This window comes from Macaca nemestrina, chromosome 3 (assembly GCF_043159975.1).
Source record: "Macaca nemestrina isolate mMacNem1 chromosome 3, mMacNem.hap1, whole genome shotgun sequence".
Lineage (NCBI taxonomy): Eukaryota > Metazoa > Chordata > Mammalia > Primates > Cercopithecidae > Macaca > Macaca nemestrina.
The window spans coordinates 179756918-179772200 of record NC_092127.1 but is presented as its reverse complement, the minus strand read 5'-3'; the positions used below and the strand labels follow the sequence as shown (position 1 = coordinate 179772200).

At 35.2% G+C, this 15283-nt stretch overlaps 2 protein-coding genes across 12 annotated transcripts in view; one reads left to right on the top strand and one right to left on the bottom strand.

Annotated features, from left to right (window-relative positions):
* Positions 1-2484, top strand: part of LOC105487873 (non-SMC condensin I complex subunit G) — a 32900-nt gene extending 30416 nt beyond the window's left edge. Inside the window, exons 20-21 of the mRNA XM_011751503.3 lie at positions 1365-1434; positions 2350-2484. Of these exons, the coding sequence (XP_011749805.2) occupies positions 1365-1434; positions 2350-2473 (194 nt within the window). The 3' untranslated portion in view covers positions 2474-2484. The remainder of the gene's footprint in view (positions 1-1364; positions 1435-2349) is intronic.
* Positions 233-15283, bottom strand: part of LOC105487875 (ligand dependent nuclear receptor corepressor like) — a 296771-nt gene continuing 281720 nt past the window's right edge. For 7 of the 11 annotated variants that reach the window (XM_011751506.3, XM_071093802.1, XM_071093803.1 and 4 more), the window contains one exon: positions 4773-4915. In XM_011751506.3, coding sequence (XP_011749808.2) covers positions 4902-4915 — 14 coding nt within the window. In that variant the 3' untranslated portion in view covers positions 4773-4901. Of the gene's footprint in view, positions 4916-15283 lie in introns of all 11 variants that reach the window. The other 4 variants (XM_011751504.3, XM_011751509.3, XM_071093808.1 and 1 more) reach the window with 1 other exon arrangement.

The following is a 15283-nucleotide window of genomic DNA, read 5'->3' as shown; positions in this document are numbered from 1 at the left end:
TTTGGTTAAATGATGGTTTTATATTAGTTATTTGTGTTCTGTCCTTCATATAACTAAGCATTTTTTAAAAATCCCTGTAGTATTTTTTCTGGGCTTTGTTTTCCTTCTATTCCCATCTTATTTCATATTTTCCCAACTTATTTCCCAAGGGCTATCCAACAATAGGGGATCTGCTGGCACAGTAAATGCTGACTACTAGGGGATCACTTGGAAAAAAATCTGAAATTCAAGATCTTTTTATTGTTTTATTATTTCCTCATTACAAAAGCAATGCATGCTTATTACAGAAGAATCAGAAAGTACATCCAGGCAAACTACTATAAGGAACACTAATAATCCCACCCATGAGCCAACCTTGATTTTAACTTTAGAAATCTATTTTTTAAGGCCCTTTTCAATGCAGATTTAATTTTTTCTAAAATGGAGTCTGGAATATTGTTTTGTAACCAGTAAATTATTTAAATACCGATTGCTGGCTATTGTTTCAAATTAGTCCCATATTGTTGGATGTTTTCTTGGGGATAAATCCATTAGTAAAAGCAGGTAAGGAGTAGAAAAAAGTGCCACATGAATGGAGTAGAGTATATAATTTTCAAACAGACTGTCACATTGAACAGTTTGGTTTTGATCAGATTTTTTTTTGTGGTATATCACACCATGAGAATACCATCCTTTTTAATACACCAAACTTCATGTATTCATACTGTTTTATTTCTTATAAATGAGAAACATCACAAGCCAAACTTTGTCTTACTCCTTGACCTTGTAAATTTCTAGTAAGTAGAATCTTATAATCCCTAGTATATAAAGGTTCTGGTTTTTACATTGAAATATATTTTAGAACACATATTTGAATTGGTCATGTATATGTTATTTTACAAGAAGCCATTATTACCTTACTGATTAATGTTCTATTTGTTTTATCACCTTCCAAGAAAAAAAAAAAGTTCTGTTTCTTTAGCACCTGTTTATGCACCTAACCTACCTTTCTAACCCTTAATTTTCATGAGTGTCTCCACAGACTTTGTGCTATAGCAATAATATAGGTACTTCATTATAACACATTTTTCATATACTCTGTCCTCAAATACATTGAACTAAAATTTGCCTTCTTTTAACTTGCTTGAAATTTCCTTATTTTCCCTTACTCATTTAGTGCTTACAAAATAAATTAAGTTTTAATCTTGCTTGGGTTCCTTTTTCTGTGGTAGTGGTAACTAGTACCAAGATGGCTAGAATAAGTAGGAGATACATGTGTTGAAAGGATTGTTGTGTTGAAAACAAAGGATGTAGTTAGCCTAGAAACTAGATTAAAAATAAGCAACTGATAATAAATTCTGATAATGAATTATACTATCTTCAAGGACAGAGAAAAGTGACAGTTTCAGCTAGGACAAACAGGAGGCGTCAGACTGCTGAGGCCGACTCTGAAAGGTATGCCATGCATGTCTAGAATATATAGAGGCCTATCTTCACTTTTTATTTCTAGAAGTAGAAAAAAACTATAATTTTCTTGTGAATGAGAGAAAATACTGTAACAAGATAGTGAAAACTATAAATGGCTGTCTTGGGTATATAGTCTAAAATTCCATTATCAAGAGCATTTGACTTCTTATGGCATGTTTGCTTTTGCCAATTAGTTGGCATGGTCTTTAGTGCTATCTTTAATATGTTGTTTCAATTTCTAATTACATGATGTGACTCCTCTTTGATCTTCAGTTAGCAACTCTTGATTTTGATAATATTTGGGTTCTCTACACTTAATGATAGAATAATTCTGTCTATAATTTGGGTATATTGTGTAGTAGAGTGTTTATTTTTGGCTTTTTGTCAATGAAGCCACTGTTAGAGCTGAAAGTTGGTAGCTGTCTTGTATTCATTGGCAAAATTGTATTGTATGTATTTTCAGTACATAGTTTCACACTATCTTGATTAAATTTAATCAAGAGGGGGAACTTATTTTTTGCTGTGTTTTCGGAATTTATTGCTTAAATCAAGAGAATTTATTTTTTTTCTCACTTCTTGAGTTTCAAAGAAATCTTTTTTGGACAGTTATGGTCCTTGTTTAATTACAAGCTTCATTACAAGTCTGTGGCTTTTTTCCTGTATAACACCAGGTTCCATTATAGTATATAAAATCATTAGCTAGGTTTTCCATGATTCACTTTGCTGGATAGCCAAGTCAGTGTTTTTTGACATTGTTTGATTTTAGTTTTAAGCTAAGTCAATGGAATCAGGCTATCAATTACACACTGATAGAATGTGAGTCAGAAACAAAAAAGTTTTATTTATAAATAAACTGGTTTTAAAGCTTGTATCTAAATTCGTGTATTTTCAACATCTATTTAGTGATCGTGAAGTTCCAGAACCAGAATCAGAAATGAAGATGAGACTACCAAGACGAGCCAAAACAGCAGCACTAGAAAAAAGTAAACTTAATTTTGCACAATTTCTCAATGAAGATGTAAGTTAGGAAAGACGATGGAGGTGGAATCCTTTAAGATTATGTCCAGTTATTTGCTTTAATAAAGTTACCCTTGTCAAAATCAGAACAAACCTGACGTCTTTCTGAAGATTTTCTGCTGTGCGCTTCCACGTTACTTTGGCCTGTATTAAAGCATTAGGACAGCGTCAGTTATTATAGTCCAGAAAAAATCTGCATCACACAGATTTATCAGAATTTGAGGTGGGCCTAGGAATCTCGTTTTTAAATACTCTCCAGGTGATTCTTATGAACTCTTTATGTTTAGAATCATGTCATTATGGAAACTTTCAACTGTGACTAGCTAGTAACTTGCATTTGAGAAGCTTATGACTTAGATGGGCAGAATCAACAAAGATGAAACCGCCTGAGGACATATTTAACAAGTAACATGTCAAGGGAAAATGAAGGAAGTACCACAAATTGGCTAGGAGGAGCTTACCACCAGTGAGGAAGACCAGTATAACGTTCAACAGTTATTTTGACAATCTTATTTTGTGATTCCTACAGTGAAAACATTTTTGATGATGCTGTCTGCCTGGGAAATCTCTCTTCCTAAAGTATTTGCATATGGGAGTCCTTGTTTGTGAATGTTTCCTGGGTTAGGGAGGTGTCAACATAAATGTATATTAACCATGAAGCTGCTTTCTATATTTTTGGCATAAATAAAATAATATTTACTGTGGATAATAATTCTAGTGGGAAAATAATGTGACAGGAAGTTCTCTTTATATATGCTACCAATTTATGAGTACTATGTCAATTTCATTTCTTGTCTTTTGAAATTGACACTTGACCTGACTTATGAAACTTGTACTGTATGAAACTGGTCCTCTTTTCTGTAATACCCAACAAAACACCTTTTCTCTTTATTATTCAGAAATGTCCTAACATGGATCTGTTTAAATAATTGTGCTTTTTTAGGCTTATTTACTAGAGGCCATTTACTTAAAGTGAAATTTTAAGATGGAGCTAAAGTAAGATCACTGGTTTTTAGAACCAAATTGCTACACATTTGTGCCTCATAGAACTTATAAAAGGAGTCAAAGTTACAAAGCAAGATAGTTATTAAGCAAAAGGAAAAATGGTAATGAAAGAAAGTCAGTTAAAAATAGATGATAGTTCTTCATTCTGTTTGTTGGCTCTGTGTTCTCCTGTGCTTCAAATTCCTTATGCATTGTTATTTTAAAGATAATTTGCAGGAGGTTGGGAGAAGGACTGAAAAGGTACATTAAGTGTGCTGTAAGGAAAAGTCTTAGAAACATAATAAACTAAAATCCAATTCACACATGGCCAGGCTATCCAAAAAGAAAAAAGCCATGTTCTCATGCGGTTCACCATACCAAAGTTTGCTTTCTGTGGCATGGGAAAAACAAATTTAAGCACCAAACCTTTAGTATTCTGAGTATTCAGTTTTTAGACACAGTCATGTAGCCATTGCTGAAACTGTGCTTTGCACTATTACAGTTAAAGGTAGGGAATGTCCTTTTGAAAGTCATCCCTTTAAAATAAAAGGCTAAGGTACAATAAAACAGATGTAAATCCATTTACCATTTTTTCATTCAAAACTGGTAACTTACAGAAACCACACAGTATTCTTCTCTACCAAGAGGCACAGATTTGCTAAACAGTAAACATGCAATTGTGCCATTGCTCTTAAAGCCCACAGACTTACAGGTTTAAAATACAGAGAAAGAACTGATCAGCTCACATTCTCCTGTGAACGGAAACATGCTACTTGACAAAAAGCTATGGTCAACTTGTTTTCTTCTGTACATATATAACTTTGAAGGAGATTTACTTCTAAGAGATACCTTTGCCTTTTCTTTCACCAATGTGCTTCGAGGTAGTTGGTGTCCACCTGTTTCCTGTTTGACAACTGCTCATGGGCCAGGTCATCACAAATCTTTACAATACTAGCTCTATAAATCACAATGTGTTATATATTAAAACTTTGTGCACAGAAATAAAACTGGGGACAATTACGTATTTAAACTTAGGGCATAAAAAATTCACATAATACCATTAAAAAGAGAAACATCGAAATCTGTTTATACTACAAAATTCCACAATGATCTGATGTAAAACATGTAAAAAACATACAAAGAATATAATCAAAATGATTAATGCTAATGATTTAATATAAAGACAAATCACAGGACTAGAAATACTTCAAGATCAATTGATAAATGCTTATTGTTCACAAGGAATATTGACATACAAAATAAAGATAGTGCAAGAAGAACTGCAATCTATTTCTCTTCACTTTTGAGATTTTGGTTATGAACTGTACAGCTCGCTAGAGATGCTGTTGTCAAATTCAGATTCCATTCAATGGGACGATTAAGGCACATCTTAACGGGGCTCAAAGGGCAACTTGCTGTATTCGCATCTGACACATTCAGTTTCTCATCAGTTTTCATTTGTAGCATGCTGGAAGAAAAAGTGTAAGGCATTTTAGTTTTACTTTAATTTCCAAGTAATTATCAACCTTGCAAAAGAACATGTAAACTTCAGCATACATAAAGCATTTATCCTGAAAATACAACAGTTTTCTCTCCCACCTACTTATTGAACTAAATACAATGAATAATGCCATGTAAACTGTAACTTGAGAAGTCACATATGACTGAAAAAGTAACACTGCATATATGGATTACATCAGTATACATCAGAAAAGATATTATTTAACCTTGTAAGCCTGGCAGGATTTAACCCTTTTAACTTGCCCTTTTGTGGATCAGGATGAGAGCCACTTTGAGGAAAAAAAGGGATCAACATTTGTTGCCTGTTCTAGCCACCTTCACATGTATTGTCTCATTTGAATTTCGCAAAAGCCAGGTAAGGTTGGTATGCTTATCCTCACAGTAAACAATAAAATCAAGACTCCTCAGAGTTAAGTACAAATATGCCTGAGGTCATACAGTCACCTGCCTGGAACTGGAATACAGCCCTTTCTCTTTTCCTTATGCTTGTCTACTAGCTCTCTAATGAGGCTGGAAAATCATCAGGAATTACACTTACGGCCAGCTCATCAGAGGAGCATGCGGCATCCACAGGATACTTATTCTGGTTGTCTATTTCAAATAATTTTTTATATTAATGGGAAAGTTGGCTTATTTGGATTTATATTAGGTTGGTCAGATCTCTTCAACATTATTCTTTAATGTTCTGGACTGGTGGTGTCTTATTCCATAAGTTCATGAGGACAGTTCCATCTGTTCCTAAATTTTCCCACGTAGGGAACCTTCCTTACCACGCTGCTTAACCAAACCTTTACTCATGCCTAATCCAATCTCACATCTCTCAACGTGCTCTCAGTAAAACATTGCATTGGATAGTGAACTATTGGGTTCTCCACTATTGTTTCATGTCTAATAGTCTGATAACCCCCTCTAGATCAGAAGGAAAGGATGCTAACATTTTTTCTGTGAAGATATGCACAGTGCTAAATACATAGTAATTACTCAAAAATTCAGTAAACATTTATAAAAAGCCTGTTGTGAAACATCTGGAGCAGAGTGCTACTCTTCAGATTCACAGACACGTGACACTCAAAAGGGGAGCTAGTCCACTCTTCGTGTAATGAATATGCCATCCCTAGTTTTAAGTATTACTTCCAGTCCACATATTCAGGTGTGAATCCTTATGTTTATAAACTATTCAGCTCTCTAATTCACTTGACATTTAACTATGGTTAGTTAATTTGAACTATATCACTCCTAAGCTTTCTCCAACTGTAGCTCTACAAATCTTCCTATTAGCAATGAGGTTCAGTGTCTCATATTTAAGTGACTTGGTAGAGTTGGGAAATGGGAGCATCCAGACTCCAGTAGATCCCTCCCTGCAACCTCAACCAACCAACCCATACGCCATTCAATAAGCCAAATCCGTGATATCCTGTTTTACCACCACTAACATATCTAACTGCATTCTCCCCAAACAGTCCCAGTCCCAGAGAATACAGTTTCAATTTGTATAGATTAGATACTAGACAAAATGACAAACTACCAGGTAGCTTAGTATGCATCAAAAGTAGTAAACCGCTTTTTTGAAAAGCTAAAACGGATGTGATTAAAAAATAACATATTTAAAGTATATGTGACAAATGAAAGAGATCCAAAATACAATATTTTCATACATATTAGAAATCATAACGATTTTGAAAAAAATTTACATTAATTATTATTAAAATGTCCTCAGGGACTTCATTTTTGTTTTTCAAGTTAGCAAAACTCAGATAAAGCCATTTCCTTTCTCCAAGGACTGCTAGTCTTCATATTTGCATTGCTTGTATTTTCAAAGCAAAAGTTTGATGTACACCTTTTTGAGAAACTCTAAGGCAAGCTATAAAAACACAATTATATTAAGATAGATTGGTAGGCAAGTATAGTAAGTATTAAACTCCAAAAAAGAAAATGAAGGCATAGAACAAATAATCATGGTCATAAATAAAAACAAATTTTGTTTTGTTTGCTGTTTGTTTGACTAAGGAGTTTTCATCACAGAAGAATAATACTTTAATAACTGATTTAATAATACTTTAATAATACTTTAATAACATGATTTTCCTTTTCAAAAACATAAGGCAGTTTTCTTAGGTAACTTTTCTAGAATGGTATACTATAAATTTGGGTACACAGATCCTACAGGTGCACAAAACTATACTTATGTATGGGGAGAAAATGTCAGTTTTGAAAAAAAACTAAATTTACTGATATACAGCTTGACATTTAATATATACTTAAAAAACAATGGATATGCAAAGTTTGGGCAGTACTGCTCTATAGAATTCTTAGAATACAGCTATCTTAGGAAATGCTGGAACCAGAGGCGTTAGAACATTACAGCTAGAAAGTACCTTTCTAGATGTTTGTCTTTTGAGACAGAGTCTTGCTCTGTGGCCCAGGTTGGAATGCAGTGGCACCATCATGGCTCACTGCAGCCTCCAACTCCTGCACTCAAGCAATCCATCTGCCTCAGCCTCCTGAATAGCTGAGACTACAAGTGTGTGCCATCACACCCAAATAATTTTTAAATTTTTTTGAAGAGACAGGGTCTTGCTGTGTTTTCCAGGCTAGTCTCAAATTCCTGGCCTCAAGCAATCCTCCTGCCTCAGCCTCCCAAAACACTGGGATTACAGGTGTGAGCCACAACACTTGGCCAGATTTTAGTTTTTTAAGAGAGTAGGAAAATAAACTGCCCCTTTTTCGGGTCTTCTAAAACCAGATGTATGTGAACTAACATAAGAACCTGGTTCTCTGATTAGTGCTTAATCAAGACTTTTCAATTCCATTTTCAACACCAGAGTCAATGAAATTATTTAACATTTATTGAATACCTCAGAAAGTGCTTTCGTGATATAAAGATGAGGAGGACACAGTGCTTTCAAAGAGTATGCAATATAGAGGATTTAAAAAAAATACTCCTTTATATTTGGAAATTCATACACATCTGTACAAAGTGAAAAATAAATGTTCTCAACTTTTGATGCCATTTTGGTACAGTTTTTTGTCTTTTGCATTTTTAAAATAGATAATACATTTGCAAAATTAAAAACATCAATCAGCGTGTAATCCCAGCACTATGGGAGGCTGAGGTGGGTGGACTGGTTGAGCCCAGGAGTCTGAGACCAGCCTGGGCAACATGGCAAAACCCTATCTCTATAAACAATACAAATATTAGTCCCAGCTACTTAGGAGGCTGAGGTGGGAGGATTGCTTGAGCCTGGGAGGTCGAGGCTGCAGCACGCTGAGATTGTGCCATTGCACTCCAGCATGGGCAACAGAGTGAGACCCTGTCTCACGAAAAAAAAAAAAAAAAAAATCAGTCAGTGAAAAATGTCATATAATGGGAAGAAGTCTATCAGTGCTTCTAGCCCCTCTTCTGGGGCAACTATTGTTACCATTTTATTGTCTATTCTTCAGATAGTCCCCACACATTGAAATATGTAGGTATCTGTGTTTCAACTCTCTCCCTGTACACAATTCTACCATTCTATATACTGTTCTGTAACTTGCTTTAAAATATATATTTTGGATACTGTTTCATATTTGTAAAATGAATACTCAAGTCTTTTAACAGCTACACAGAATTCTACTTTATGGCTAAATCATAATTGATTTTATCAGTCCTCAATTGACAGAATTTTTGGCTGTTTTAATCTATTGCATAAAATAGCAATGATGCATTGAATATTTTGCATGTGTTCAAGTATATCTATAGAGTTGATGAGGAGTAGAAAAGCTGAGTCAAAAGGTGCTTTTACATTTTTGATATTATCAGAGTGCTCTTCGGAGACTGTACCATTTTACACTTTGATCAACAATGTGTGAAAAGGTCTTTCATTCCTCTTACTCTAACCAATAATGTATAATAAAACTTACAGATCTTTGAAAATCTGATGTTAAAAGTGGCATACCATTGTTTTAATTCACATTTCTTTTATGAATAAGGTTAAGCATATTTTCATGTTTTAGAAGCCATTTGTGTTCCCTTTTTATGTGTTCTTTGCCAATTAGGATAATCTTTTTCTTGTAGTTATGAAAATTAATCCTTTGTTCTATAGTGATTTGTGATCCCACTCTCCTCCCCCGCATCCAGTCTATATCTCCTTATGTTGATTTTCTCGTGAATCCATTCTAAATTCTATGTCATCAGATTTATCACTCTTATGTCATGGCTTCTCTGTTTCGTAAAATTAGAAAGCTGAAAGCAGTTAAGTCATCTGAGAAAGTGACTTTATATATCTATATCCTGGATTCTAATGAAAGCTCAGCAATAGTATGTATACAGTGGTACTCTTGAGAGTAGAGTTGGGGAAAAGAACGTAAAGACCTGGGCTCAATTTCTGACAATAATCACAATAATAATGTCCCTGGACAAGTAACCTTAACCTCCTGCCTCATTTTCTTCATAAAAAACAAAAAACAAACAAAAAAACCCACTTTCGCTCCTTATCTTAGAGAGGTTTGACAATTTAATGAGAGTCAATTAGCATGCTTTAAAAACCACAAGGAGCTCTATACAAATACAAAGGCTTAGTTTACTGCATACTTTGGTGAAGAGAGAAAGAAGTGGGAGGAGAAGTGCTTATCATAAGTAAGGACTCTTCTCTATCAAACTAGGAAACTAATGGAGGTGAGGGTTGAAAAAGGGCAAGAGGAATCTGAAATGGTTACGTAGGCATCTAAGCCTATTTTTGATTCTTCAGTAATCCCACGGACCCAAAGATAAGAGTCCATCTCCACATCTGAATGGAAGTTTATAGAGTATGTGCATTTGCAAAGCGTAAAAGATAGAAATCTTTTGGGAGTCATAGAAATCCAAAGAATTTGTGATTTAAATTAATGATTATTGATAAGTCTAATCTTCACAAAAGTAAAGTATCTAGCTCTAATAATTTAAACTTGTATTACTGGAGATATGCAATGTTCATTTCTGTCATAGGGACAATAAACTTGAATGTTACCTAGCCGACTCTTGCAGGAAACAAATTTTGGTGTAACCAAGACAGGTCTGAAAATATCATTTACAGAACAGTAGCTACATACCAGGCAGTGTGCTAAAAGTCTTTTTTTTTTTTTTTTTCTTTAACATTACCACATTCAGTCCTAACAACTATTCACTGAAGCTCACAGAAGTAAAATGACTTACCTAAGCCACATAACTTGTAAATGGAAGTCTCCAGGGCCTATGATCTATTACCTTGTACTGCATACTAACTCTTGGATTGTTCTAATTCTGTCATGATTCTCCATGTTAATACCCATTTTTCTATTCTTCAGAATGCTTAACATGTGAGATTAGTGGACGAGTGTATGGTTTATGGGTTTAAAACAGAAAGATATGCCTAAGGCTATAGTTGTAACCCTATCCAGGAGAGTTAAATATTTAATGCATGAAGTTTCCTCATGGCATAAACTAAATAAGGAGCAGCTACTCATATCCTTCAATTCCTGAAAGAGAAGAATAATGTTAGGGCATAGACTGACATGTTTTTGAGCGCTAACAGAGTATTCTTTAGGTCAAGAGTTTCAGGGAACACAAGTTCATCTTTTCAAAGGGAGACGTCAGCTGTATCACAGACAAACTGGGCTCTGGTACAGGATTTGGACTTGGAATAGTTAATGTACTTGACACCGTCAAATTTGAACTCATCTATTTAACCCCAAATTCTGGATGACGGCTTACTTTCTTCTGGAATGGTGTCTTCTAAGTGTTACTACAGTAAAAATTTACTGACTAGCTATTATGGCTCAGCTCTGTCCTATAGCTTGATGTCTCCACAAATCTATCCAAGTATCACCAAAGGTATGTTAAGTGCACAAACCTAGATGAGAGAACCTTCATGAAGGTCACTTATCATTTCTTCTAACCCTCAAGCAGTACTTACTTAACATATTAGGAGTATTAAAAAAGTGATGGTATCTACCTTTAAGGGTTTTGCAGCTTGGTACGGAGGCAGAGTGAGAAAGTATTCATAAATTACCAGAATAAAACAGCAGCATGCAATAAATATAAAGGAGTAACTAAGGACTAAGGGATTACAGAGAAGGGAAAGACTGATCCCAGCAGAGTGGGGAGACAAGGGGAAGAAACATTTGATAACAGTCTTTAGGGATAAGGATGTTGGTAATCTGGGGCAGAAGGAAGATTTTTAGAGCTCGAGTTCTGATCCTGAGTCCAATCACTGGCCAGCTAAATGCACATTTCTTAATCTTTCTAAGCTTCAATGAAGATAATGAAAGTCACTACCTTTTATGGGTAATGGGACTGTTAAATGAATTTATGTAAAGCACTTGGCATAGAGAATAGAATGCACATAAAATGCCTGGCATTTTGACTGGACACATAATGAGGACACAATAAATGTGAGTTAATGTTAGTACTATTAACAAAACATAAGACAATCAAAGGTACCCTTGTTTTCACTGGGGATAAAATATGGCAGATATGTGTATGATTTGTTTCTGCAATGTACCATATTAGGTTATTCCTGTAACTCTCATAAACAGATATAATGATTTAATTTGTGTAGACAGATAATACAATCGTTTAATTTTGAGTCCCTGGACTTAAGGGAGATCAAAAGATCTAGCCAGGTAAACACAGTTTGTAAGGGTGACCATGAGGTCTAAAATGTTAATAAACCATTTCTTTTGGTTGGTAAACAGGTAAGTTTAGATTGCAATTGCTTTAAAAAAAAAAAAAAAAAAACTTAGTTTTTCTCAAAATTTTCCTTTGTTAGGATACTGATGAATTTAAAGGCTTTGGTAGATAAAGTAGAAGATTATATAGCCTTTTTCTCTACTTGCTTGCGATTACTGTATTTGGAGTAGAAGAACATGATGGTTAAGAACCAGACTCTGAAGACCAACAGTCTTGGGGTATAATCCTAGATTTGCAATTTGATACAGCCAATTTCAGGAAAATTATTTATATTAACTTTGTTTTGAGTATAAAGGTGACACGAAGACTGGCACTCTGGTGCACAGTGTGTGCTTAATAACTCGTAAGTGTTATGACCATTAGAGCAAACTATGGCAGTCAGGAATTCACAAGAAAACATCTAGAATAAAAAAAATAGTTTTCTCATGATAAATGGGAGAGCCACCTGAATTTTTAATTGAATGGAAATGAAGGAAATTATAGTCGGATTAAGGGCAGAGAACCAACAGTCTTCAGAAATTAATGAACACTGTTTGCAATGTTATGCAATTTAGAAATGACCCTTGGCCATGTAGGAACAAAAAAAGACTCCCTGAATTTCTATAATAAGGTATTCAAATACCCAATAAATATACAAATGTGATTCAGCTATATTTATAAAAAGAAAATAGGAAATTTTAGTAATGTGAAATTAAAAGCAATTAACAAGTTGTTGATGTAAAACAATGCCAACCAACTGTAAAAGACTGCAGAAACTAACACAGTTATAACATTCTGAGACCCTGTTTGCATCTATCTGCCTTCTTAAGAACTTACCAATGATCATAATCCTTTTTTTGATATACTCTCAATATCAAATTGATTGCATTAATAGTCCCAACTCTTTACTCATCCTTAAATTTACTTTCTTTGCCCTATCATTTTGCAGTGTTCCCATTCTGCCTTACCCACGTGATTTGCTCTGGCCAATAGGATCTTAGCAAACACGATGGATGCTGAAACTTGAGAAAAATTGCTTGAGCAAACCTGCTGAGTTAGTGTCAGGGACACATGGAGCAGAGATAAATGTCCCACCTGATAGTCAGCTAATACCAGGACATATGAGGGAGGCCAGCCAAGATCAGAAGAACATCCTAGCCTTCTCTGCCAACCACAGACTCATGAATGAAATAAAAATTGCTTATTTTAAGCTAATAAATTTTGGACTAGTTTGTAATATAGCATTATTGTGGCAACAAATAATAAACCATCTCTTCTCAATTGGATCACCATGATGCTTAAGAAAGTACAAGGTCTCTCATTCTTTAAAAAATAAAATACAAGACTTTACTCAATCTTTCGTTTTCCTCAAGATAACAGTTTTATAACTAGATTACTTTAAGGAGTTCTCCTATACATGCTATCACCATTTCCTTAGCTCCTCATTCCTTAAGCGATTCCAGTATGGCTTCCAGTGCTTTTACTCCATGAAAACAGCACTTACTAAAGCCACGAATGGCATTCACATTGATAATTCCAGTGAATTTTAGTTTTTGCCCCCTTGGCAGCATTCATATTGTTGACCATTCCTTCTGCTATGAACTTCTGTTTCTCCTAAATTCATATGTCAAAGCCCTAACCCCGAAGGTGACTGAGTTTGGGGACAGGACCTTTAGGAGGTAATTAAGGTCATGAGTGAAGCTCTAATCTGATGAGGTTGGTGTTACTGAAAGAGGAGGAAGGGATACCAGAGGGTCCTCTCTGCCATGTGAGGACACAGCAAGAAGGTAGCTATCTGCAAGCTATCTATCAGCTTGCAAACCAAACTTGCTGGACCTTGATCTTGGACTTTCCAGCCTCCAAAACTTTGAGAAAAAAATGTTCTGTCGTTTAAGCCAGGCAGTCTATGTTCTTTTGTTGTGGTAGCCCAAGGAGACTAAAGCACCCTCTTTCATGAACTCATTTCTTTTGGCTTTTGAGACAAAACACACTTTCCTCCTGCCTCTTCCATCCCAAGTCATCCTACTTTACTTGGATAATAAAAGTTGGAATTTCTCAAGGATGAGTCCTAGTCTTTCTTTTCTCCTTTATTCTATACAGTCTATTTGGGGGGTCCTCATCCCTACTCACAGTTTCAGTCATCAATGATATCCTAGATGTCTCAACTCCATTCACAGCTTATGCATTACTTATTCAGAAAGGATTTCCCTGCACCTCAACCTAAAGTAGTTCCCCCCTAGAAACTCCTTTCTATCATCCAATTTCATTAACACAATTTATCACTGCCTTATGTTTTCTATTACTGTTTTTCTCTCTTACTAAAAATACAGACGGATTGTTGTTCTTGTTCAGCATTTTATCTGCAGTACTTGGCACAAAGAAACTGGACAAATATTTGCTGAAAGAAAAAATATGATTTCTGCCTCTGGCCATGATGAAGTAACAGGGTAGCTGGGACCAGATACGTGGCTTACTGCCTGGAGAGTTTTCAGGCTGCATGATAGGGAGAGAACCCCAACAGAGCCTGGAAATACTCCTGAGTTGCGGAGACAGTGACTGGAGTTCACGAAGTCCCAGGTGACTAGAATCTGTGGGTTAGAGTATAGGAGGGAGATGGGGGTGGGGGGAGAAAGGAGAGAGAAAGAGACAGAAACAGAGATCTGCAGAGGATTTTCCTTGGGTTAAAGATAAATAAACACTGATCAGTGGATAAGTATTTCCCAAGTCTGTGAAAAGAATCAATGAGAAGGACCAGGTAATACTTTTCTGGAGGCTATATAGAACTGGATATAATTGACCTTCTGACACATGCAGCATTGAGTAAAGTCTTCAGGTGGGTATTGGATTGCCTCTATAGTCAGGTCAACTTAGCCCTAGAGCAGGGCTTCTTAACCTCAGCTTCACTAACATTTGGGACCAGATAATTATTTGTTGTGGGGGCTGTGCTAGACATAGTAGAATTTTTAGTAGCATCCCTAGACTTTTTCCACTAGATGCCAATAGCACCTTCTAAATGTAACAGTACAAAATGTCTCTGTACATGACCAAATATCCTCTATGAGGCAAAATCATCCCTGGTTGTAAACTACTGTCTGAGATTAAAGGCTGTTCTGGCTCTGCCCAACAATGCTTAATACATAAAAGAATCAAAATGTTTCTCAATCAGTTAATGGTGTCCCAGAACAGAGACGAAGAACATTTAATATTGCAAAAATTCCAGCTCACAATAATATAAAATTCACAATGTCTGGCATCCCACTGAAAATTACCATGCATGCATGCATGCAAAAAAAAATATGATCCATAATGAGGGGAAAAACCATTAAAGAAATAGATAAATAAATAACACAGATTGTGAAATTAGTACATGAGGATGTTAATGGGGATATTTTAAATACACTTCATAATTTCAAGAAGTTGAAGAAAGCATGAGCATGACATGGACAAATATGGTAGATATAAAAAATACTGAATTTGAACTTCCAGAGTTGACAAACCATTAATAAAATAAAAAATATCCTAGATGGTATTAATAGCAGATTAAACAATGCCAAAGAAATGATTAGTGAACTTAAAAACATAGGAATAGTAATATGCAGAATGAAAGTAAGAAGAGAAAAAAAAAATTAGCAAAAATGAATCGAGTATCAG